Genomic DNA, 25,089 nt, shown 5'->3' on the forward strand with positions numbered 1-25,089 from the left:
TGAGAGAACTAAACATATCAAGGTTGATTGCCACTTCATCCGACATCGAATTCAAAGAGGAGAAATATGCAGTGTTCACTAGATTAGTGGACCAATTAGCGGATATATTTACCAAGCCATTGAACAAAGCCAAATTGAGTGATAATTGTAGCAAGCTAGGAATGTCTGACATATACATTCCAGCTTGAGGGGGAGTGATGTATGCCTATGGGCATATAGGTAGTTGTATATTTCTCTCTTTATATATAAATCAATGTTATTAAAATCGTACGATTTGCGATTGCAAAACGATTTGAATCAGTCCCTTGAATCGGTTTTAGATTGAATTGTATGATTCACACTTGAATCGTACGATTCGATCGTGAATCGTACGATTCAATTTAAGCATGTATTTTTTGGGAAAAAAGTGGGCCCCACAGCGCAACTTAAAGCCCCAAAATCGTGTTTTTTTTCTCCCTCTTTCTTCTCGACGAGTTAGGGTTTGCAGAAACCCTCTACAGCTCTACCATCGACTTAGGGTTTGCAAAAACTCCTCCTCCGTACGGTCCTCCTCCGAAGAAGAAGGAGAAGAAGAAGACCAGGTACATTTTTTTATTTTTTTTCTCCTCTTCCTCTGCTCCTCATTTTTTTTTCTCCTCTTCCTCCGTACGGTCCTCCCTTCCCCTTCTTTTCTTTTTCATTTTTGCACCTTTTGTTTTGGATTTTGAGAACCGATTGGACTCCAATCAGCTCTTAAAATCCAAAAACGAATAGGGCTGGCTGACCCTCTGTTTCTTTTATAAATGGAACGGGTTCTATTTTTATTTTTCTTTTTTCTCTTTTGGATTTTGAGAACTAATTTGGAGTCCAAAACTGATTATCAGACCCAAATTTACGTTTAATTTTGGGCCAAATAATCTGTTATGGACTCTCAATCTGTTTTCAAAATCCAAAACAAACATACCATTAATTTTGAGATCAAAATTATCATTTTTTGTAACTATTTTTGGGGCTATGTTTGTTTTGAATTTTGAGAACTGATTTTGTGTTATCAGACCCAAATTTATGTTTAATTTTGGCCAATAAACTGTTATGGACTCACAATCTGATCTTACAATAAGTTCTTAAACTGTTATGGGATTTTAGGCCCTGTTTGGATTGTTTGAAAGTCAGTTCTAAAAAGTTTATTGTAATCGAAACATGGCCTTAGGCTCTGTTTGTTTTGGATGTTGATAACTGATTTCGAGTCCTAAACTGATTATTAGAGCCAAATTTATGTTTAAATTTGGGTCAAATAACATGTTATGGACTCACAATCTGTTCACAAAATCCAACAGAAACAGAGCCTTAAATTTGATTATATTTTGTTGGTCAAATTTGTTTCTTTTGGATCTTGAGAACTGATTTAGAGTCCAAAACTAATTAGGCTCTGTTTGGTTTGGATTTTGAGAACCGATAGGACTCCAATCAGTTCTTAAAATCCAAAACAAATAGAGCCCTTAATTTTGAGTTCAAAATCTTCAGTATTGGATTGCACTGGGGCTATTTGATTGCTTTAATGTGTTGCTGTTGCCTGTTGGATTGGTTTAATGTGGGACTATAAGGCTATTTTTCCTTTTGTCATCTATTTTTATTTCAGGCATTGGATTTACAAGTTTGTATTTTCTTGAGAAGTTTGAAGTGTAGTATAAAGAAAGATGGTTAAGGCTAGAGAAGTCGATGTGACATGGGAGCATTGTACGACGGCCGTTCACAATAACAAGACAAGATTACGATGTCATTATTGTGGGAAAGAGTATTCTGGAGGTGTATTTAGAATGAAGCATCATTTGGGACGTACAAAACAGAATGTAGCTGCTTGTACACAAAATCCGGATGACGTTGATAAATTTAAGTTACTATTGAAGGAAAATGAAGAAGAGAAGGAGAAAAGAGATGATGCAAAGTATGATGTGGGGCGGCCGGACTTCTATTATCAAGATAGAGAGGAAATAGAGAATGCACGTGTTGCTAGAGGGAAGAGGAAAATGGATGATTTTGTGGTGAGGAGGACAAAAAAACGGCAAGCAAGCAACTATCAATCAAATTTGGAAAAAGGGGGATAGGGATAAAGTTTGCCAAAACATAGCAAGGTTCTTTTACTCGAATGCATTGTCTTTCAACTTTGTTAAATGCCCGTTTTTTTACGCCATGGTTGAATCCATAACCCATTTTGGACATAGATTAAAAGTCCCAAGCTACCATGAGATGAGGAATACATTCCTTAAAAGAGAAGTAGAGAACATAGAGTCTATGATGGATGAATATAAGAATGAATGGAAGAAGACGGGTTGCACGCTTATGTCAGATGGTTGGACAGATGGGGTGAATAGATCCATTACTAATTTCTTGGTTAATAGTCCAAATGGGTCAATTTTTTTTAGATCAGTAGATACCTCTGATATCTCAAAAAATGCAGATAACTTGTTTGCTCTACTTGATTCGGTTGTGGAAGAAGTGGGAGAGGAAAATGTAGTGGAAGTTATCACGGATAGTGCGGCTGCATATGTGAGAGCAGGGGAGTTGTTAATGGAGAAGAGGAAAAAATTATTTTGGTCTCCTTGTGCCGCTCATTGCATAGATTTGATGCTTGAAGACATTGAAAAATTACCAACCCATGCAGACACCATCGCAAAGGCCAGAATGATCACAGTATACATTAACAATCATAGTTGGGTTTTGCATCTAATGCGTAAGCATACGAAAGGGAAATTGACAAGGCCAGCTGTGACACGTTTTGCAACGTGCTTCCTGACATTGAAGAGTCTAAGAGAGAGAAAGGCGAGCTTGATGCAGATGTTTGCCTCGGATGATTGGCAAAAAAGCCCATATTCCAAAAAAGCCGATGGGAGCAAGATATGCGGAATTGTGTTGGGCGATTCCACATTTTGGCCCAGTGTGTATTATTGTTTGAAATGCACATCCCCATTGGTGAAAGTCCTACGCTTAGTAGATTCATATGAGAGGCCTGCCATGGGGTACATTTATGAGGCTATGGACCGAGCTAAAGAAGCCATTGCAAAGAATTTGGGCAACATAAAGAAGAAATATGAGCAATTTGGAATATCATTGATGAATGTTGGGACAGGCAACTTCATAGGCCCTTGCACGCAGCGGGTTACTTTTTAAATCCGCGGTTTCAGTATGAGACTTCAAATGACGTGGACATTGAAATTAAGGTGGGGCTATTGGATTGCTTAGAAAGAATGGTTCCAAGTTCAAAAGAGAGGGTGTTAATTGGTAACCAAATTGATAAGTTCAAGAAAGCAGAGGGTCTCTTTGGACGGGAAATGGCAGAGTTAATGAGGAAAGAACAGTTACCAGGTAAATTCTTTAACTAAAACTTTTTAATTGAATTCTTATCTTATGTATTTAGAAATTATCATAATTATTTTTTGGAAAAATAGGTTTATGGTGGGACGCCTTTGCAGATGAATGTCCCGAGTTGCAAAAATTTGCAATTCGAATTGAAAGCCTAACGTTTAGTGCTAGCGGTTGCGAGCGCAGCTGGAGCACATTTGAGCACGTAAATGTTAGTAAGTCTACTTTTTTTATTCATATCTTTTTATTTGTGTCCCTTTAATTTTTATTATTAACTTTTTTTTATTTTAGATACATTCAAAAAGAAGAAACCGACTCGAACAAAAGAGGATGAATGCACTTCTTTTTGTCAAATACAATCTTCAACTTCGAGTTCGCAATTCAAAGAGGAATGACAACAAAGGATTTGATCCTATTTCGTTATCTGACATGGACTCGGACGATGAGTGGATAACGGAAAAGGATGGACCTGTGCTTCCAGAAGACACGACTTTGTTGGATATGGGTGAATGTTTTGTGGAAGAAGCTACAGGAGATGAGACGGGCGCCAACTCCAGTCATGCGCCTCAACAAAAGAAAAGACGTAAGTTATTTGTAATTTCTTTTCTTAGTAATAAAGAGTTAAAGACATGATTTATTGATATTCATTCTTGTAAATGTAACAGGCGTTAGAAACCTCAACAAAAGGAAGGACAAGCGCCAATTGCAAGATGAAGAGGAATTTGGTTCTGCTTCCAACACAGATGATGGAGATGAGAGTGTTAATATTAAGGGAAGAACTATCGATGCCGATGACGAAGATAATGATAAGGATGTGAATGGGATCGACGACATCCACGATCTATATTTTATACAATCATGATATGTTTCATGTTTTGTTTTGTGGTTCATATGTGAGACTTTAAGTTTTTTTTATCTTTTTGAGATCGTTATAGAGAATGAATGGATTTTGCCATTTTGGTAATGAATGGTTAATTAATTTTAATCATGACAATCGGTTAAGTGGTTATCAAGCATTTCATGTTATTTATTTCAATGGTTTTGAATGGAAAATTGATAATTACTCTTTTTATTCTTATTTATAATTTTTCCTATTTTTTATTATTTTTTTCTGATTTTTATATATAAATCTGAAAATTCTTACGATTTACGATTCGATACGATTCGACCCCTCTTACGATTTACGATACGATTCCGATTTTTAGAACATTGATATAAATACATAAGTGAGGGGGAGTCTCTCCAACTCACTCACTTTCTTCTCTTCTCATTATTTTCCTCAACAATATGCAATTTCAGTAGTAAAATGACAATGGAAAATTGGAATGGAGCACAATCTAAGAATTTCAAGAATAATGGTAGACATAGATACTTTCCTTTCGAACTACGTTGGCTTGATCCCTTTCCACAGGGTACATAGGCAGCTTGGGTCCACCCAAGTCCAGTAAAAAAAAAAACTCTAAAAAAAAAATAGATACTTTCCTTCTTTAGAGGGGGAAACTGTTTTTTCCCAGTCCAAACTTCAAATTACAACTGAATATATATTGAGAGAGGATGAACAAAAATAAAAAACAACCAGTGGCTTTTAGATAGACATTTGAAATCATAATTTACAGGAGAAGCCGCTGATCAAAGCCCCTGAGACACCAATACAATGCATTTCACAACCAACAAAGATAAATTGATTCAGAGGAGAGTTACAGCAATTCTGACCTTCAATCTGAGATTGACATTGTGCTAGCGTCCAGCATCATTGTACGTCAGGAAATTCTCATAGGATCATTTGATAAACAGATATGAGAAGCTCGCCACTTATCAATATAATCACAAGCCATTCCAGAAAATCGGACTTCCTATTTTGAAGAATTTCTAGTAGAAAGCGAATGTTGTGCTGTAAAGAAATATCAAACATTCCAGTCAAAAGAAAAAAGATCAATAAGAGCAGAGTAAATAACTTTTTTAACCAATGTAAATAGTAAAACTTAAGCCACTGTACCTCCACAAACTTCAACTTATAATCAAGGCTTCCAAATCTTTGAGTCAATTCATATTCATCTCGAAGATACTCCCAAATCTCAGCATAGTTAGCATTTTTCCAAGCAATGTCTGATCTGGAGCAGGAAAAAGTCATCCACACCTTGCCCTAGTATGGGTTTGTTTTAGGAGAAATTATAGGGTTGCCGGCCGTGCAGGCAAGTGTAGCCCGAATATACAGTGGGCCCCACATTGTTCAGACGATCAAAACCATTCGTTCGTTAGGCCCTGACGTAGATAGGGTATGCCCAGAAAATCTTCTCCATAGGATGATCCTAACCCTCCGGTTTGTAGAGGTTTAAAATTGATGGCATAGTAAAGAAACCTCGACAGATCAAAGGGTTGGGATCATCCCATGGAGAAGATTTTTTGGGCATACCATATCTATGTAAGGGCTAAACAAATGAACAATTTCGATCACCCAAACAATGTGGGACCCACTGTATTTTTGGGCTGCACTTGCTTGCACGACCGGCCACCATATAAATTCTCTTGTTTTAGAACTCTACTATGCAGAGATTGGCATCAACAATCGATTACCTCTCAAAAAGTCCAAGCTTAAGGATCACATCAGCTAAATTAGAATTAGACTTTCCGATTAGTTGAAAAAGTTTCTTCCTCTTCATGGTAAAGGTACCAGTTTTCTCCATCTCACGATTTATTTCCGTAAATTCGGCAACCATTCCATCAACCTAAAAGAAAAAAATGTGCATGTTAATAATGCCCAAGAACAAATAATGTATGTTGCAATTTAGAATTTACGAAGAAACATACTTGACGAATATAGTAATCAAGAGCAATACTTTGACCAAGAACACTTCCAATTGTACGAATTCCATCTATGTCCAAATTCCTCAGCATTATGTGATCCAATCCACCTTGCATCCATGTCTCTAGTGTTGGGTTCTCTACCACAATATAATCTACACTTTCAAAATTTAAACAATCAGTTGCTGTGAGATAAATCGAATATACTATGGAAATAGGTAAAACTAGTAGAAATAGCGAATTGAGTAAAAGAATATATATGCTAGTCATGTAAAAACAATGAGAAAAAACTAGCTCACATGATGCATCTTGACTGAAGAATCCAAAAGTACTAAATTGCTTGAAGAATAGGTCAGTAGCTCACATGATGCATCTTGACTGAATAGTCCAAAAGTTCTAAATTGCTTGAAGAATAGGTCAGTATATATTCAGTTTATTTTGATGCTAGAAAAAATACAGTAACTTACCTACTTATGAATATATTATCATTTTAAAAAACTAACGACAATATGAGTGAATATTGGGGATGAAGGGAATGTAATTAATGAAGAGCGCGATGTATTTAGTCGCCTTAAACTAGCTGCAAATTGATAACAATTCCATGGGGTGGATTGACTGTTTAAATAAAGTTTTAAAAACTCTTGCTTGGAGACTTCCACGTCACAGGGACCAAACAAACGTCCGGAGTAATTGATAAAGACTGCACTTTTAGCATGGTTTGGGGAATGGGACAGGATGTTTCAAAATAAGAGGTCTGATACTGATTGGTTAGGACTTAGGAGTTGCACTAATAAATATAGTGTCCTTTATATGGGAGTGTTATTTAGTTTTTGTTGGATTGTGAACTTGGAGCTTTTGAACACCGAAGATTAAAGTTATTCTAATTGCCCAAACATATTGATCTTCACTTGATTTTCTGTATTATTTTTGTTGTACAACAACTTTTGATGTGATTTAATTTTAGGATTATTTGACTCGTGAACCGATTTAATTGCTTTTATTTTTATTTAAGGCTTTATTTAGACTTATTTCACGTTTTAATAATCCTAGATGTGGGGGATGTTCACAACAACCTATGGCCCCATGGCCCATTATTTATTGTAGTTAGACCCCTTAAAACCATTTCTTAAATTATATTGGCTAAAACCTTGGCCCCACTACTTAAATAACCCCCCCCCCCCCCCCCCCACTATAAACAGCCAACACCCCCACCTAAAACCCAGCTTTTTGAAAAAGACACCCCCTCCCTTGGGCGACTATTCTCTTCCCTCCCTTCTCTCGATCTTCTCTCTTCCCCTCTCAATGTACCCCTCCTCTTGGTCTATTTCCACTCACCTTTCTCTCTCTTCTCCCGTTTTCTCTATTTCCCTTCTCTCTTCCGTCTCCAACCGCTAGAAGCACTTTCGCAGGTCATTGCTTGCACTGTTGACGAGATAAACCCACATAGCAAAAATCTCATCAGATTTCAGGATCAATAAAAAGTTACTATGGAGAGCTTGGACAGCTTTATTTTCTCAAAGATAATGTTGAGGTATGTGGACCTGACCAGTCTACCCCTGTCTAGCATTTTTAAGAGGAAATAAAAATATAATGATTCGCTGATAAAGCTTACTTCAAGAAGAATACGAAGGGGGGGGGGGGGGGGGGGGGGCAATTTCCCGTGCACAAACTTAAAACCTCGCCTGCAAGTTCTCTGAGTTTGTGTGCTAAAAACTCGGTAAGTTGAAAACCAGGCAAACTTCCCAGTCCAGCCAACTAGTTTTAATACATTGGATTCCCTAGCAACCATGCCAGGCTGATTTAATTATGTTTCCTGCAATCACCAACATCTAATAAATTTCAAGGGCCATAAATCTTCAATAAGATTTTGATACAGAACAATCCTTAGTTTCAACATAAAAATACGAAAGAAGTGAAAAGAAATGGAAAAACAACAACAAAGCTTAATACAAGTATATATATTTGGCATGCACCTGCATGTTTACAAAATTTCCAAAATAAGGCAGTCTAGAAATATGTCAAAAGTCCTTCCAACTTGCACTCAAATAACTGTCAACAATTATGGAAAAACTTGAAAAAAAAAACGGCACATTAACACTGAAATGAATGTAGAGACTAAGCACATGATAATGATGATATATCACATCTAACCAGTCGGGAAATATGAACTCACCATCCTTCCTCAATTCTGGGAGCACTCCTGAAATATGTTTTTGTACAATCATCAGATACCCTTCAACCTCTTGATCAGAAACATTGAACAAGACAATGGACCCATACTGAAAAACTACCATGTAAGAGGAGTTACTCCTGCTTCCAAAGCTAGCCCCCAAACCCTGAAATACAGATATTATACCACAGTATTCAACCAATATGTAATTTTGAATACAGGGTAATGTAGTAGACCGTTGGTTTTACATAATGTATCAACAAGCCCTGATACCAATATGTAATCTGGAATACATGGTAAGTGGTAAAGTAGTAGAGTGTTGATTTTACGTGATGTATCAGCAAGCCCTGATACAATTATAAATTATATTGTACTTATGTTATTATTGTAATCCCTTTTAAATGTAATTTTCGGTGAAGTAAAAAAAAAGTATAAGCTAATACATGACGCCTAGTATCAGTACCGATGGTTCACTGACACACAACACGGACTTAATGAAACAGGCCTACAAATAGGTATAAAGATCAATTTAACAGATAAAGATACAAAAATATTTATCCAAGCATTTACAATGACTAAAATAGTATGAATGCATTAAGGATGACAAATACAGCTAAGGATGATAGAACATAAATAAATTTAAAAGACCCTGAACATTTAGAAATAGAGGCAAAGAGAACTTTTGATGAATTCGGTGGCAACATATCAGTCCAGAGTCTAGAAAGGTATGCACATTTTTTAATCAAATGCAGCATCTAGAATTTGTATGCTTGGGTTGTTTGGGCAACACAACGGTGCAGAACCAAAGAGTGCCCTACCATCAAAGCGATAGACACAGTAGAAGTTGAAATAAGCGAAACTACAAGCATCATTATTCCAAGTAATCACAAATTAATCAAAGTTGGCCTCCTCAAAGGACGAACCAACCTAAAGAATTTAGGAAGCCAAATCGCCAATTAGATAATTTTCTACCATCATAGTAAGACATATAGGGCAGACTCAATTTCTGGCCCTCAACCAGGATTCAATAGTTTTGTAACGTTGATCATGTGTGAATTATAACATAAGTTGAACTGGACCTTAGTCATTAGCTTGATGGAACACTTTGTTTTTTCTTCATCAATAACAAAAATCTAAAAAAAGAGAGAAAAAAAAACAGGAAACAGGAGGTTAGTGATCACCCAGAACGAAGGAAGGGAAGTCATCCATCTCTTGGTTTTTTCTTCAACTCTCTCTTCCGCTCGCTCGCTCATTAATGATCCTGCCTTCTGTTTCAATGGCTTCCCTCTTTACTAAGTGGCTTCCATGCATAGCCTCTCAGTTACCTTCGCCTTCTGGCTCCGGCTTTCAGACAAGTAGCTAAGGTCAATCTATTCCCTTTGTGAATCCCTCCCTACCTCAAATAACCAGTCAATGCGTAGAAATTGGACACATGCAGCCAACTGCACAATGTCGCTACAGCTACTCCGACATATGATGCTCCTAAGCTTGGATGGGGGAAGCGACTGAATGGAAAAAAGGGCGCTCATTGGTTTGACGGTTCCGGGAAGTAAGAGAGAGAATAAGGCTTTTCGCAAAAGAGGATAGCATAAAGCTCATATAGGTCGAATTGTTTGAAAGAAGAAGAAGTCAAAAGCCTATTTATATACTAAGAAGTGAAACAAGAGGCAGAGCTTGCCAGCCTAAGAACACCTTATAACATGTGTTGAACTGGACCTTAGACATTAGCTTGATGGTGACACTTTGTTTTTCCTTCATCAAAAACAAAAAAATTTAAAAGATAATAATTACAGAAGAGGTTAAGAAGTGGCAGAGCTTAGCAGCCTAAGAAAACTATCTCCAGAAAAAGAACCGGCTGTACCAGTAGCACGATGCACAAAATGGAAAATGATATATCATTTATCAAGAAGTCTACATAAATCAGCAATCACATTAATACTGTGGGTAAGTCTCCATGGTCCTTCTCTACGTGTTGTAGCACAAGAAATAATATTTGGAGGATGCCCCTCACCCTCGGGCCTCTTCTAAACTATTATTTGAAACCTGAAGCACAATAAAAAGAGCCCTTGATTTGGGTTTACAATCTTTTATACAAATCGGGCCCAAGAGTACCTTCACCACATCACCATGATCATCTCTAAAAACACCCCAATTACTGTCCAACCCAGATTAGCAGTACCTACTGCCAAAATTTAGCTTTAGATTTATCAAGCAGAGGCATGATCTTATCCTCTCTTAGCCGACTAAAGATAGTCTCAAAGCATTTCAAGTGACAATCTTTTAACAGTGACTCCCAAAAGCTCCTTCCTCATCATTGCAAATTCATGATGAAGCCTTCAATCTCTGTAGTCTAGACTACTTTCCACAACTAAGACTCACTGTCATCACAGTCCTATTTCTTGAAAAAACTATTCAAAAAAAAAATCCATGAGAATGAAGAAGAGGAGAGAATGAAGAAGAAGAAGAGAGATGATGAGTCATGAGAGAGAAATTGTAAGGGAGAGAGATAGTAATGTGTTCTCATTAGCTTCAAAAGTGAAGGTTACACTATGTTATACACACATATTGAAAGACTCAAATACCCTTGACAAAGGCATTGAAGTCCAACGTGTGAACAACATAAATGTATTTTTAAACTAGTTGTATGAGAAGCTCGCGTCCTTGGAAAATGTCCATAGGATTGGAGAACCTGCAGTGTGGCTAAGAATACATTGACAAGGCAATGGAGTCTTTCAAGTCCTCCATTATTGCCAAGTACTCCAATGGTAGACCAAGGATCCATATGATAAAATGAGTTTATCAAGAATCAGTTATTTCTGCAAGAAGACTTCATGGTTTCGAGCCTAGATCAGAGACCTCTTTTGGTTTGTAAATCAGAAATACTTCTAGAAGACATAGCCCAGGCATCACTAGTAGTATATCGAGAGTTATTTGTTTCGATTCATTAGATGGTCTCCGTAATTCAATTCTGTAATTCAAAGTGGGAGGGGAATCATCTTTGCATCCTTGTTGGGTCAATCTTCCAGCACACCCGGTATTTTCGACAATGAGGGGACGCTTAGATCCATCTGAGGTCTGATTGACAGTCTTAAAAATTGATTCTCCTACAATTCAAGGGACAAGTACTAAAGCTTAGATTATGTGTTAAAATTGATATGATGAAGTTACCTAATCGGGTTTGGGTGGGATTCTAGAAAGACCAAGGTACGTGGTAACACATCGTTTATGAATCCTACCCCTCGTATAGACGTATTGTTCTAGTTGACAAAAGATCTGTCATAATAATGATCAATATAAGGCAAGAAGGAGAAGGGGATTACAATTGCTTGAGTTACAAAGGGGATCTTCTATTATATGTGAGTTACACCAACAAAATGCACACACTTTAGGAGGATCCACAAATACCAAAGCCTAGTGTGGGTGCAAATGACTCCCAACCCTTACTATAGAGCAATAAAAAGACATAACAAAAATACCCCAATTTGCACCCCTTTTTTGTACTAATAAATATAAGCCCACATCAAACACCCAGAGCAATCTCAGTGACAATGGACCAAATGATAAGGGTGCAACTTGGGTTGGGCTCAACCCAAACCCGACGGGTTCAACCCGACTTTGGCCCGGGTGGGGTTGGCATTTCCTCGGGTTGGGTTGGGTTGGGTTAGGGTTGGGAAAAGCCGACCCGATTTAATTTCGGGTTTTGTTAGGGTTGAGGCCTTGGCAGCCTGACCCAATCTGTCCTCTAATTTTATCTAGATTTTATTTGGGTCATTGTATTTTTCTGTTTGGCCCAAGGTGAACCCGAACCAACCCGACTCAATCTGACCCGATTTCGGGTTAGATGAGTTGGGTTAGGATTGATAAATTTAGAGGCGTGTTGGGCTAGGGTTGACCATTCTCAACCCGAGCCTCGAGTTGGGTTGGGTTAGGGTTAAGGGAATGCTATCTCGGGTTGGGTTGGGGTTGGCATCAACCCGATCCAACCCGACCCGAGTTGCACCCCTACCAAATGAGCGTGTCTCCTTTGAGTGACACTTGACCATTGACCACCTTTAACCCTCTAGACCTAATCACCACATACAAAACTCTAAATAATGACCGAGGAAATAGCATCACACTATGGGTCTTACCCAAACCAAACCCTATTGTTTATCCCTGCCCTAACTATAATTCCCAAAACCAAGCAGAGATCTACTATTGGATTGGATTGCAGTACAAAAAGGGGGGGAGAAGCTACAACGAAAGTAGTGGGTCGGGTCTTTGCCCTATTGAAAAAAATGAAAGTATCCCATCCATTGCCATTTTATATCCATCTTTTTAATTTATCATCCATTTGTTCGCTAATTTGCATACTCCAATACATGAAGTGCAATGTACCAACGATTCAAAATTCAAATGACCATTAAGAAATTCCGAGAAGAAAAAGGAAACGGAAAAATAAAAGAATAAAATAACAGAACGAAAAAAAAAAGCTACAAACTTACATGAGGATTGGCCTTGATGTCAGAGTATCTGAGAACAATGTAATTGGTAGCGCGGGAATGTGGAGGGATAACATTGTAAGCATTCTGGTGCTGCAAGCCTCTCAAATCGACACTGTAAACATCGTTGAAGTATAAATGATTAAATAACACCCAGCTTAAGCTTTTGGAGTAATTGGTTGTTTCACATAATATCAGAGCCATTGCCTCGCGGCAGAGGTCTTGGGTTCAAAACTCAACAACTCCTCGTTAGTAAAAATTCATGTGTATGACCAGCCCAAGAAAGAGTGATCACATGTGAGAGGGAGTGTTGAAGTATAAATAATTAAATAACGCCAACTCTAACAGCTTAAGCTTTTGGAGTAACTGGTTGTTTCACAAGGTATCAGAGCTATTGCCTCATGGCAGGTACTGAGTTCAAAACCCAACAACTCCTTAATATTAAAAATTCACATGTAATGGCCAACCCAGAAAGAGGGGCAACATATTCCATGTGTACGGCCAACCCAAAAAAGAGGTGCCACGTGTGAGGGGGAGTGTTGGAGTATAAATGATTAAATAACACCAACTCAAACAGCTTAAGCTTTTGGAGTAATTGGTTATTTCATAAACATTGCAATTTTGCAACATGTTATGAACCTGAATCGGTTCGCAACGTGACTGATCTTCTTAGAAGGAAGATCAGCCTCTTGAACCACTCCGAGGGAAGGGTCAGTCCTCTGTTTACAGAACCTCAATTCTGAGTCTGAAATTCTTCATCCATTTGAAAAAAGACTGCTTGCACACTGTTATTTATAGAAAACCCACTTGAATACTTCCTCTAAAACTTCTACCCAAGCCCATCAAGATAACCCTTATCCCCAAGTGTATTCATTTCAAACAACTAGAGAGAAAATTCCTCGAGATATAAACTAATTTATTCTACCCTAGGGCCCTGTTTGGATTACAAGAAAAACATTTCTGCTGGAAAAAAATCTCAGAAAATTCTTTTCTTTTCACAATTTAGAAGGAAATGATGTGATTATGGTTAATGTAGATTTATATGATTTTAAAATGAACACCCATCTACATAAAAATTGAATAAGTTTGGTTCAAGTTATCTTTCTTTTGTTTTAGTGGGTAAAAAAAAAGTGGAAATTTTTTCTTTTCTAGGGACATCTTGTCCCTGCCTGCTTTTACTGTTTTTTTATTAATGTTAACTTTCAAAAAAAAAAAAAGTGAAAATTTTTACAAATATTTTCCCTTTCCAAACTTTTCAAATAAATTCCTGCAATCAAAACAGGGCCTAAGTGGGACCATCTAGGCACATAACACAACAAAATCACAACCACGAGAGAGAGAGAGAGAGGGAGAGGGAGGGAGGGAGAATTTACCTAGTGCATAGGAAATAGGCCTTAACGGGAATGAAACGGGTGGGATTCTCTTTCTGAACTGAAAGCAAATGTTGTTGGAATCCATCTTCGGGAGTTTGAGAAAGTGGGGAAGAAGGGATTGAAGGAAGGGCTGATCGAACAGAAACTGCAGGGGAATTGAATTTCCTTCTTTTGAAGGAATGAGCAATGATGGGTAGAAAGGTGGGGTAGTGATGAGAAGGAGCTAGGGTTTTGATTTTGAGAGAGGAAGAGGGGAAGGAGGAAGGAGAGAGCATGGTTTTGAAATGGGTGTGGAGAGAGACTGAGCTTGTCCTCCACATATCCATTAAAAATTCCAAAGGACGAGTGGGAGAAAAGGACTAAAGGAGGCCCAGAAGAAAGCTTTTCATTTTGCTAATTCACAGTGTTTTTTATTTGCAAAAAGAGTCTTCTACTATGAAAATTTGCAAATAGAGTTGTCATGTTTTAGCAAATTTTGCAAATCAGGTCATGCCAGTCATTTTTTACCAAAATACCACCTTCTTATACGTTAAAAGACTAAGATTAAAATAAGCAAAATACAGGGAATATCATTTTCACATACACTAGCATTCGTATGCATGGGTGTCAAAAAGTGGGCCACCCCACCAAAACAAAACATGGCGTGTAAAGTTGTTGGGCCCACCATATACATGGTTCTACTGTGGAACCTACGACATCAAAGCATGATGCAAAATGGTGGGCCTCACTTCATGCATGGATTTTATTTAGGTTAGTGGGGCCCACCTACCAAATCATGTCACTGAGCTTCATGGGTACTTTGGTCATTTTACTGGGTAATTTTCATCTTTATATATAACAGGAAATTTTGGTCTCTTACTGATCAAAAAAATCATGGGCATTTTGGTCCCAAATTGATGGCATGACCTGATTTGGAAAATTCACTCAAAGGTGATGACTCTGTTTGCAAATTGTGAAACTACAAGAATGTTTTTGCAAATAGAGCAAAGTAGATGACTTCTTTTGCAAAAACCTCTTTTTAGAAACCATCGAGGACCCACATGTTTTGAAGATCCAAACCAATTATTTGATGGTGGACCCACATGTTTTGGTGATCCAAACCATTCGTTTGGTGGGCCCTACAGTGGACCCACATGTTTTAATGATCCAGTACATTAATTTGGTGGGCCAATCTTTACAGCATAAATCATCTCCATATAAAATCATATCCATTGGCTGATCATAGCCTTGTGATATGTAGAAGGATGGCACATTGTATTGAGTGATGGGGGTCTTTAAAACATGTGGGTACTTGTTCGGTCAACAGAGTCCTTATCCGATCGACTGGACCCTTTTTTCTTCTTTTTTCTTTTTTTAAATCCAGTACCTAAGCTTCGGTCGACCGAACACAAAAATGGGAGTTTTCTCTTATTGGCGATTTCTCTTCTGATTTTCTCAAACTCTGATTGTCTCAAACTCATTCGTTTATTGTTGGAATCAAGCTAAGCTGGACTCGTTGGAAAACTCGAAACAGGATTTTCCAAAGAGCCCAACAAACTTATCGGAACTTTGCCTGACAATGAAATGGAGAAAAAAATCCCTCTTTTAAAACCCAAATCAATATAGAATTGAGATATTCGAAGAAGTAAATACGAGAACTATAATCTAGACGTGCTTCTTACCTCGAATGAGTTCATCCCTCCCCCCTCGGTTCCGTTGTCTTCTTCTCTTCCTCCTCTGTTTCCTTTTCTTCCTTTCTTTATCTCTTTTCATCTCTTTCTTTGGATGAAAAATATGGAGTTTTTCATCTACCCTACGCAGAAACCACTTTTGGCATTTTGTATACAAAATGTAAAACTCACTTGGCAGCCACTTGACAAATTCCTCTAGAACTCTTTGGTCCGGGTGAAAATAACAGCCTAATCACATGCTGACACGTGACAGAAAGTAATTAAGTAATCTTGGCTAATATGGAAGGTTTCAGAGTGAACCCATTACCCAATCACGAGGCGACATCTGTGTAGGGGCATTATGGTAATCACATCCCTACCCCTCTAGCACCCTACTATAAAATAGCCTTCTGAGTCTCTAAGGTAAGGAATCAAGATCCCAATATTTACCATTCTTATGTAAGTTTTTATTATCTGTAGCTAGTCACTGACTTAAACATCGGTTCTTCTGACTGTTTGTTCACGTGCGCTAGCGGAGCTCAGCTCTTCCGAACCCACATCAGAAGATCACATAGCATTCCTCCCCAAGCTAATATAGACATCTTAACCCATATCTACCTTAGCTCTTCCGAATCCACATCAGGAGATCACAGATTTTGGCCGTAGCATTCCTACCCAAGTTAATATAGACATCTTAACTCATATCTCTAAGACTCATACCCATACCAAACAACTAGAGAGAAATCTACACACTACCAAATATCAGGGGCAGGGCATGTAGCTCAATGATTGAGGATTAGTTTATCTACCTTGAGGTCGCAAGTTCGGTCTTAGCTTACCAGTTTAGCCACTCCTAACTATGGGTCGCATCTGGGCACGTAACAATGTTTAGTCACTCCTCATCCTTTATTTTATGAGGAGTAGTTTCTCTAACCTTTCATGTAAAAACAATCTATGGTTGCCAAACATGGCCTTAGCGCCCTGCTACTATTTGTTATCCTTTGCCTGTCTTTACATATAAAATCAGAGCTCGGTGTGAACCAGGGACTATCCTTATCCCCAACTATGTTGTCTCCATACCAAACAACCTAATGTAGTAATGTGCATTTTCCCCCAAACCATCCATCTGTTCATTGATTGAACGGCTAGATCATCTGTAGTCCCACATGGGTGCCACGTGTGCGGTAGATCACTTTACCCCTAAAAATTATTACAAAAATGGAAAATGGCCCACCAACCCCGGGCCGGTGGTAAGAACCGGAGGCCGAGTGAAAAACACGCGTCGGTTTTGTACACTTCATCAAGGGTGGCAGTTTCGTAGTTTGAACAAACATAGTGGGTTTTTAAGAACCGAGGGAATATTTAAATGGCAGAGACGCACAAAAAAAAGACAGCAAAACAGCAACAAAATCATCCACAAAAAAAAAGATTTTCCATTTTCTTGCATTTTCCTCTCTGTTTCTCTCTCAGCTTTGATTCCTCGATGTAAGTCTTCATGATTGAATCTTCAACCCCTTTTTTTGATTCTCATTTTCTTTATTGCTTTTATTTGATTCTTCGATTCCTCGTTTAAATCGGCCTCTCTATCTGTTTTTGATGAAAGGTTTTTGTGTTTTTTTTTTTTTTTTTTTTTTCTAGGGTTAGGGTTGGGATTATGATCGCCCTCCCTATCTCCTATCCCTATTTCTTTACACTGCTTCATTTTATTCGTGTTCTTTTTCTTTTTTCGTTCAGTTGTACTGTTCTTTGAATGTTTGCGATACAGATGATTTTCTTGATTGTGTTTTGAGGTTTCGGTAGAATCGGATCTCTTTGCGGGGTTTTCTACCTCCGATTCTCTGTGGCAATTTTTTTCTGGTTCGATGTTCATTTTTACACTATTTTAGTTTTTATGTTTAATGTTGTCGATGTGGGATTTTAGCTTGGAAATTGAATTAGGGTTTCCAGGTTTTGGTTTGGTAGTTATGAAGATAGGCCGGGTTTCAATTTCCAAGTCAATTGGTGTCATTTTAGGGTTTGAAGTCTCTATTCGTGGGGTTCTCTCTTTGATTCTCTGTGGCGATTTTCTGTTTCCTTTTATTTTTTGGTTTTCACACTAATTTAGTTTTTATGTTTAATGTCGTCAAACTCTATCCCCGCTGCTTCAGTCAGCCGCTGCCGGATCTCCTATCATTTCGAATCATATTCTAGGATCGAACACATATGCACGGCCTGACGGCCTTGTCGACATCTCCAGCTATACATGCGGTCCACATCACCGTCACATTGCACCCAAAATATCGGAACTCCCGCCTTAATAAGGGGAACCCCCCACTCAAAGGACACTCTCTCTGGAGAACCCAAAAGAGAGACCTTTGGCATTCCTTCTAGGTCCACATACCCGTTCAGGATATCGATAATCTCCTCACCTTAGTTGCTTTCAACTCTCGTTTCTCCTGTGCCTCGGTCTGGCTTGAGTGTCGAAGGATTCCCTCTGAGTTCCAACTCCGGGTGGTCCTTAACCTTTTGTTTGTGAACGTAGGTCGAAAGTTGAAACAACCCGCCATACAGGACCTTCGAGCAGCATCATATTGGTGCTTTCATTGAGAGCTGACGCCACTGCTAGGTGTAGATCACTTCTAGCCTCCTGTCTCCAATTTTGACAACAGAGATGACCTTCAATCACCATCCCAATCATGACCTCCCCTAAGGAACACATTTTGGCGCTACTCTACTCCTCGACAGTATCTCGGATGCCGTCATGTGCCGAGTCCTTCCTTCCACCCTGGAGGTGGTGGCGGATCCTACAAGGAGCTCAGTGAACAAAACGTGATGTGCTTCGATGCCACTTAAGGATACTGGGACCCATCACTCCTACCCACCCTCAAACAACAAAAGGGTGAATCCCTTGACAACTACCTTCACAGATATAACGACATATATAATGCCAGGGCCTACGCGGCCAGCCTATGGGGATCTAACGTCGAAACCGCGATGCTTGCATTTCAAAGAGGCTTAGATCCGTCTTCCCCGCTCCTCCACTCTCTGCGGAGGGTGCCACCTCGAAGCATCCATAATTTAGTCGTTAGAATCAATATGTTCATCGCCTCCGAAAGGTGTGCCTTTGCGCCCAAAGCAATTGGAGAGGCCGGTGAGATTCATCTCTCCAGCATCATGGGGTGCTGGTCTACCTCGAGGGAGAGTCGAGTAGGCCACCTCGCCCAGAAAGACCGGCCCATGAGCAGGCGACCGACCCCATCTTCGAGGCATGGAGAGCATACTCTGCTCAATGCCTCCATAGAAGATATTCTCTCTCAAATATACCAACAGCCCTGGAGTCTACTCTGGCGGCCCAAAAGGCTGTGCTCAGTCGGCAAAAAGGTCGACAAAACTAAGTTTTGCTAGTGCCACCGAGGATACAGACACAATACCGAAGATTGCCGAAGACTGCCGCCTCCTGAAAGATCAGATTAAGGAGCGGATTCGACAGGGCCGCCTTCACGAGTACGTTGCGGGCAACCCAGTCGTAGTTGACGGTATTGTTTCGCCCGCGCGATCGACCCCCGCAGTCCTTGAAGCTCATTCATTGCTGCTAAACCATGGTTGCCAGAGCGGGAATCGAAAGCGGGAATCGAAAGCGGGAATTGAAGGCTCCAAGGGAAGAATCCTACTCAAGTTTGCCAGAGCGGGAATCGAAAGCGGGAATCGAAAGCGGGAATTGAAACGGGGAATCGAAGCGGGAATCGAAGGCTCCCGGGGAAGAATCCTGCTTCCTTGTGCTAAACACCTATTTTTTCCCACCGTCGACATTACGACGCATACCCTTAAAAGCGTCTGCTTTCCAGCGTATCGCTGCGCCAGACCAGTTCTAAGTAAGCGCTTGACAAGTCATCACTCTGTCCGTTGGGGCCAATCATGTTCTCCAATTGTATGCCCACCACATTAAAATAGTAGTAATAAGCACGCTTTGCATTGCTTTATCTCGCTCACCGAAAAGGAGTCCCATTGGCCTCAATCTTGAACGCATCCCAATCCTTTTCACCTTGCAGGTTCTAAATAAATTCCGCTTTGTGGCCTAGAAGAGCAAAATATTTCGCGGAATGCATCCTTAGATTTCTCTATCAGCCTAGACGAGAGCGCCTAGCCTTGCGAGCTTCATCATATGATTCCGTTTTGCGGCCTAGGCGAGCAAAATATCTCCTGGGCTAGTCGAATGCGTCCTTGGATTTCTCCATCAGCCTAGACGAGAGCGCCTAGCCTCGTGGGCTTCACCATATGACTCCGCTTCGTGAACTAGACCATCGAAACATCTCATGGGCTATTCGATTTCGTCATTATTTCGAATACCGCCTAGACGAGAGCCCATAGCCTCTCGGGCTTCGACCATATGATTCCACCTCGCTGCATAGATGAGCGAATCATCTCGCGGGCCAGTTGAATGCTTCTTTAGATTTCTCCAAAAGCCTAGACGAGAGTGCCTAGCCTCACGAGCTTCACCATATTATTCCGCTTTGCGGTCTGGACAAATGAAATATCTCGTGAGCTAGTCGAACGTGTCCTTGAATTTCTTCAACAGCCTAGACGAGAGCGCTTAACGTCGCGGGCTTCGCCATGTGATTCCGCTTCGCAGCCTAGACGGGCGAAAGGTCTTGCGGGCTAGTCGAATACGTCCTTGGATTTCTTTATCAGCCTAGACGAGAGCGCCTAGCCTCTCGGGCTTCGCCTTATGATTCCTCGAAGCGGTCTGGACGAGCGAAATATCTCCCGGGCTAGTTGATTGCGTCCTTGGATTTCTTCAACAGCCTTAAACGAGAGCGTCTAGCCTCCCGGGCTTCGCCATATGCTTCCGCTTCACGGCTTAGTCAAGCAAAACATCTTTCGGGCTAGTCGAATACGTCCTTAGATTTCTCCAATAGCCTATACGAGAGCGCCTAGCCTCGACGAGAGCACCTAGCCTCGTCGGCTGCGCCATATGGTTTCGCGTCCTGGATTATACGAGCGTAATATCTCGTGAGATAGTCGAACTGGGATTTCTCTAACAGCCTAAGTGCGTCAGAACCATGCCCCAATCATGGAAAAAACTCCTTGAAAAAAACCGGTTACCTCGCTAGCAATGGCTAACCATAGGCTCCTCGACTCTGAGATGCGCCGGCTCTATTCTACTCATTCAATCGGTCGGTTAAACCACGAGTTTCAACAGCTATTCAGGTATTTCACGGCCATACCTGCCCAAGCTTGACAACCCCCTGTGAGCCCATGACTTATGCAAATACTCCTCCGTCCTTCGTCACTTATTTGCCCCGGGGGGGCACGTGTAACAGAGGTGCGTCTCCCGCAACAGCAACCTGCCTACGGCAGGCGGATGCACTCTCAAGCCGCACCAACACTGCCCGCTCTCAAAGCCTAGCCTGAGTGTTGATACTCGGTGCCAAACATATAAACGGAAAAGACAGACACACGTGGCACAGAAGAAGTTTTTATTTACAAGAGAGGCTCAATGCCATCATACGGAAAGGGTACAGACAGCCTTCAAGTTAAAAAAGGGAAATTTTATTCAAGAAAGGCTCTCGGTCGATCTTACAACAAAACCAAAATTATATCTACGGCTGAGACTCAAGGCTGGATTTATACTGAAACAAAGGAATGGAACAGTGAAACCTGTGCTAAAGAGCCGAAAGGGTCCGGATGGCCCCTCTAATTCCCTGTGTCACCTCAACGTTCACTTCTGCGTTTCAAAACGCCCTTAGGGTTCTCACCCTTAGAAGGGGACATCATAGGAGATGAGAGGACTGCCGTCGACGCGAGCCGCCCTTCCGGCTGCCTCGCTGCCCCTCCACTTCAGCAGGCTGCACCCGGGGAAGTCTTCCCCAGTCGAAATTTACATCGGCGTGGGAGGAGAGAAAGATGGGAGCCGAAAGCCGGCTCGACCAAGATCCACTAGAAGGTTCGGCACCCCATGCATTGGGCTCCTATCTTACCAGAGGTAGCATCACATATATTACCCCAGAGGCGGGCCCTTGCAAGGAAGTGGCCGTGAAGTGTAATTGTGTGGGTACCTCAGGGTCGAGACGGTTCTCTTCAGCGCGGTCAAAACTTGAGATAGACTTCGATTTCCCATCAACGACAGCGATCTCCCTAGGCCAGTACTCACTCTTCAGTCATCCTCTTACACAGTTGCCGCCGGAAGCAAAGAAGTTCAGATCCCCTGTAGGAAAAGGGGAGGGGAAGGTTGCATGTCGAAACAATGCCGAATCATAGACCAAACTCCTTTTATAGACCGCTTCATTCCGATTCGAGATATGTCCGATCTTATTCACGGTGAGGATTGAACCTCGTATTCACGGTTCCAATCGCGCCACGCGGACTCCCCCCATCTCGTCATTAACAACCATTGCCTTGACGTTCTGCCTCTTCTGGGTTCTGCCATGACCCTTCGACTTCAGCACTCACTACTAACTCCGGAGATCGAAGCGTCGCTCTGAGGCACCACGTGGGTTCAAAATACATTCTACTTCCCCGACTCGTTCCGACTCAAGGGGGAGATTATATGTTGGGGGTATAAAAGGGCATCACCGTTGGGATGATTACATGTGCCGCCAACCCCGCAACAAAACCGCTCAGTCGAACCTGACTCTGAGTGGCATCATTCCGGCCTCCCCTCCCGAGTAGCTTGCTCAGCTGCTCAACATCTTCTACTAGGAAGCTTCCTGACATCCCATCACCATCATGACTTGACACTGCCAGGATTTGTGCCCCAAATCCCATCCCTGTCATACCAAGACCCGCTTCAGTCAGCTGCCAACCAGTCACCGCCAGATCTATCCCGTCGAATCGAATCATTTTCTAGGATCGTACATGCATGCATTGCCACGACGACATCTCCAGAGATATATGGGGTCCACATTACCGCCACATCGCGCCCAGGATACCAGAACTCTCGCCTATATAAGGGGAACCCCTCACTCAAAGAAGGACACACTCTATCCGGAGAACCTAAAGGAGAGAGCTTTGGCATTCCACCCTTGGGGTAAGACATTCCTTTCAGGCTCACACCCGTTCAGGATATCAGCAATCTCCTCACCTTAGTTACGTTCAATTCTCCTTTCTCCCGGTGCCTCGATATGACTTGAATGTCGAAGGGTTCCTTCGGAGTTCCAACTCCGGGTGGTCCTTAACCTTTTGTCTGTGAACGCAAGTCACAGATTGAACCAGCCCGCCGCCGTACAAGACCCAACAGAAGGCAGGACCATCAATCTGGACCGTTCGCACCCAGATACAGATTTGAGCAGCATCACGCGGGGTTCTCTATCTCTGATTTTTGTGGCAAATTTCTGTTTTCTTTTATTTTTTTGGTTCAATGCTTTATTTTTACAATATTTTAGTTTTCATGTTTAATGTCGTCGATGTGAGATTTTAGTTTGGGAATTGAATTAGGGTTTCCAGAGTTTGGTCTGGTAGTTGTGAAGATAGGGTTGTTTTATTTCTTGAGTCAATTGGTGTCATTTTTGAGTTTGAGCTTCTATTTTCGCTTATTTCCATTTTCTTAAAATGGTTCTTGCAAAGCCAGATTCGCTAACGAAATCCTACAATCCATATACTTACTCTCAGGATTTTATTTTATTGTTATTCTGGGAAATGCTGTGGGAGGCGGGAAGTTCCATGTTTCTTATTTATATATGTAGACGTCTTTGGTAGTCTTGCTTGAATTTTATTTGGTTTCTTCTGTTATTGTTTTTTGTGTCTTAGGACGACCATGAGTGACGACGGGGAAAGAACGTGCCCTCTATGTGCCGAAGAGATGGACTTAACTGATCAGCAGTTGAAGCCATGCAAATGCGGCTACGAGGTTTGGACATCAAATTTTCTTTCCTTGTACATATGGGCTACTGACATAAAATTTTACTTGCGGTTCTTGTTTCCTTAACCCATCACATACTTTGAAGGTATCTGTCTTTTGGATAGTGGGAAGCACTTCTGTGAATCATTTTTATTCTGAATATTTTGGTTGAATGGGAAGAGTTGCAAATTGGAGTAGTTTACTTGATGTCTCGGTGCTGTTTCTCTATTTTCCTTTTTGGAGTTTGGTGATGGGAATTAGAAGTTCCATCTAACGATTATTTTGCTCTCTTCCATTCCTTTCACCTACATTTTACTGTTTATAATGAGCTATACATATATTGCATTACCTTTTTTGCTACTTAGTTTTCACATAAGCTCCCTCTGGCCTCTTTTCTACTTCTTTCTATCTACAGATATGTGTTTGGTGTTGGCATCAAATAATTGACATGGCTGAGAAGGATGCCACAGAAGGGCGATGTCCAGCGTGCCGAGCACTGTATGACAAGGAAAAGATTGTAGGAATGGCTGCCAATTGTAAAAGGTTGGTTCACTTTATACTTGTCGTGGTTGACATATTTTTTGTATTTGCATTTCTTGTGGAAAATTCATTTTATATTCACACTGGAACAGTATGGTGGCTGAAATCAATTCCGAGAAAAGACTGAAGTCACAGAAGGCAAAACCGAAATCGTCAGAAGGAAGGAAGCATCTTAGCGATGTTCGGGTGATACAGCGGAACCTGGTGTACGTGATTGGAATACCTGCCAATCTAGCGAATGAGGACGTGGGTACCTTCTCTATTATCTTTCCTTGTGTTCACATGCCTAAAGTGTTTCTGGATACGATGGTTTTGAAATTTCTTTATCTTAGCCATTTTTTATTTGAACAGGCTCTTGCACAGAAGGAGTATTTTGGTCAGTATGGGAAGGTTCTAAAGGTATCTGTAACTCGAGCAGCTGGCTATGTATGTATAATCCGGGCAGCTGGTGGTAGCCAGCAGTCTTCTAACAACAACACTTGTAGTGTGTAAGTTTCTTTGTTTTTAATGATGGGTTTTTTTACCTCCCATTTCAAAAAAAAAAAATGATGGTTTTTTTTTCCGAGCTGCGTAGAGTATTCTAGACTTTGTTCCTTGGCATATCCTTGTGTTTGTATAAAGTTGAATGACCGAATCCTACTGTTGAATGGTTTCAGCTTGTAGAAATACATGTCAGTGTTCCAGTTTTTCGTCAATCATACAGAGTAGTCCATGATCCAATTGTTTAAAACTCCCTGAATCAATCATTGGCTTGCCTGGGTCAATTTAGTTTAGATTCTACCGAGTCAATCAAAAGCCTTTTTTTTTTTTTTTTCCGACTTGCCCGAGCCTATAAAATATTTGCCGCGTCAATCATTAATTCATGCAGACTCCATTTTACACTAGGCAAGTTCTTGTCCTAGTCGGAAGCAATGCTTCA

At 40.7% G+C, this 25,089-nt stretch overlaps 3 protein-coding genes across 10 annotated transcripts in view; 2 read left to right on the top strand and 1 right to left on the bottom strand.

Moving 5' to 3' along the window:
* The window catches only part of LOC143874060 (protein RETARDED ROOT GROWTH-LIKE-like), a 38,971-nt gene extending 24,432 nt beyond the window's left edge, over positions 1-14,539 (bottom strand). The window contains exons 1-8 of one of the 3 annotated variants that reach the window (XR_013248766.1): positions 14,166-14,539; positions 12,796-12,907; positions 8,315-8,477; positions 6,148-6,296; positions 5,914-6,065; positions 5,336-5,450; positions 5,053-5,230; positions 4,696-4,977 (exon numbers count right to left, since the gene is read on the bottom strand). Coding sequence is in view for 1 of the 3 variants with exons in the window: in XM_077376859.1 (XP_077232974.1) it covers positions 5,111-5,230; positions 5,336-5,450; positions 5,914-6,065; positions 6,148-6,296; positions 8,315-8,477; positions 12,796-12,907; positions 14,166-14,491 (1,137 nt within the window). In the remaining 2 variants the exon portion in view is untranslated. Of the gene's footprint in view, positions 1-4,695; positions 5,231-5,335; positions 5,451-5,913; positions 6,066-6,147; positions 6,297-8,314; positions 8,478-12,795; positions 12,908-14,165 lie in introns of those variants that run through there. The other 2 variants (XR_013248772.1, XM_077376859.1) reach the window with 2 other exon arrangements.
* LOC143892176 (uncharacterized) lies at positions 2,170-4,201 on the top strand. The gene is made up of 5 exons (XM_077396628.1): positions 2,170-3,106; positions 3,220-3,342; positions 3,426-3,544; positions 3,631-3,922; positions 4,005-4,201. The coding sequence occupies exons 1-5, from the start codon at positions 2,170-2,172 to the stop codon at positions 4,199-4,201; spliced, it is 1,668 nt and encodes a 555-aa protein (XP_077252743.1).
* A 2,661-nt stretch (positions 14,540-17,200) lies between the features above and the next one.
* LOC143874086 (uncharacterized) overlaps positions 17,201-25,089 on the top strand; it is a 38,650-nt gene continuing 30,761 nt past the window's right edge. For 4 of the 6 annotated variants that reach the window (XM_077376860.1, XM_077376864.1, XM_077376865.1 and 1 more), the window contains exons 1-5: positions 17,201-17,299; positions 23,540-23,639; positions 24,046-24,173; positions 24,263-24,416; positions 24,522-24,658. In XM_077376860.1, the coding sequence (XP_077232975.1) occupies positions 17,298-17,299; positions 23,540-23,639; positions 24,046-24,173; positions 24,263-24,416; positions 24,522-24,658 (521 nt within the window). In that variant the 5' untranslated portion in view covers positions 17,201-17,297. Of the gene's footprint in view, positions 17,300-19,512; positions 23,094-23,539; positions 23,640-24,045; positions 24,174-24,262; positions 24,417-24,521; positions 24,659-25,089 lie in introns of those variants that run through there. The other 2 variants (XM_077376863.1, XM_077376862.1) reach the window with 2 other exon arrangements.

Source organism: Tasmannia lanceolata, unplaced genomic scaffold (assembly GCF_043159265.1).
Source record: "Tasmannia lanceolata isolate RefF3 unplaced genomic scaffold, GAP_Taslan_0.1 ptg000002l, whole genome shotgun sequence".
Classification (NCBI taxonomy): Eukaryota; Viridiplantae; Streptophyta; class Magnoliopsida; order Canellales; family Winteraceae; genus Tasmannia; species Tasmannia lanceolata.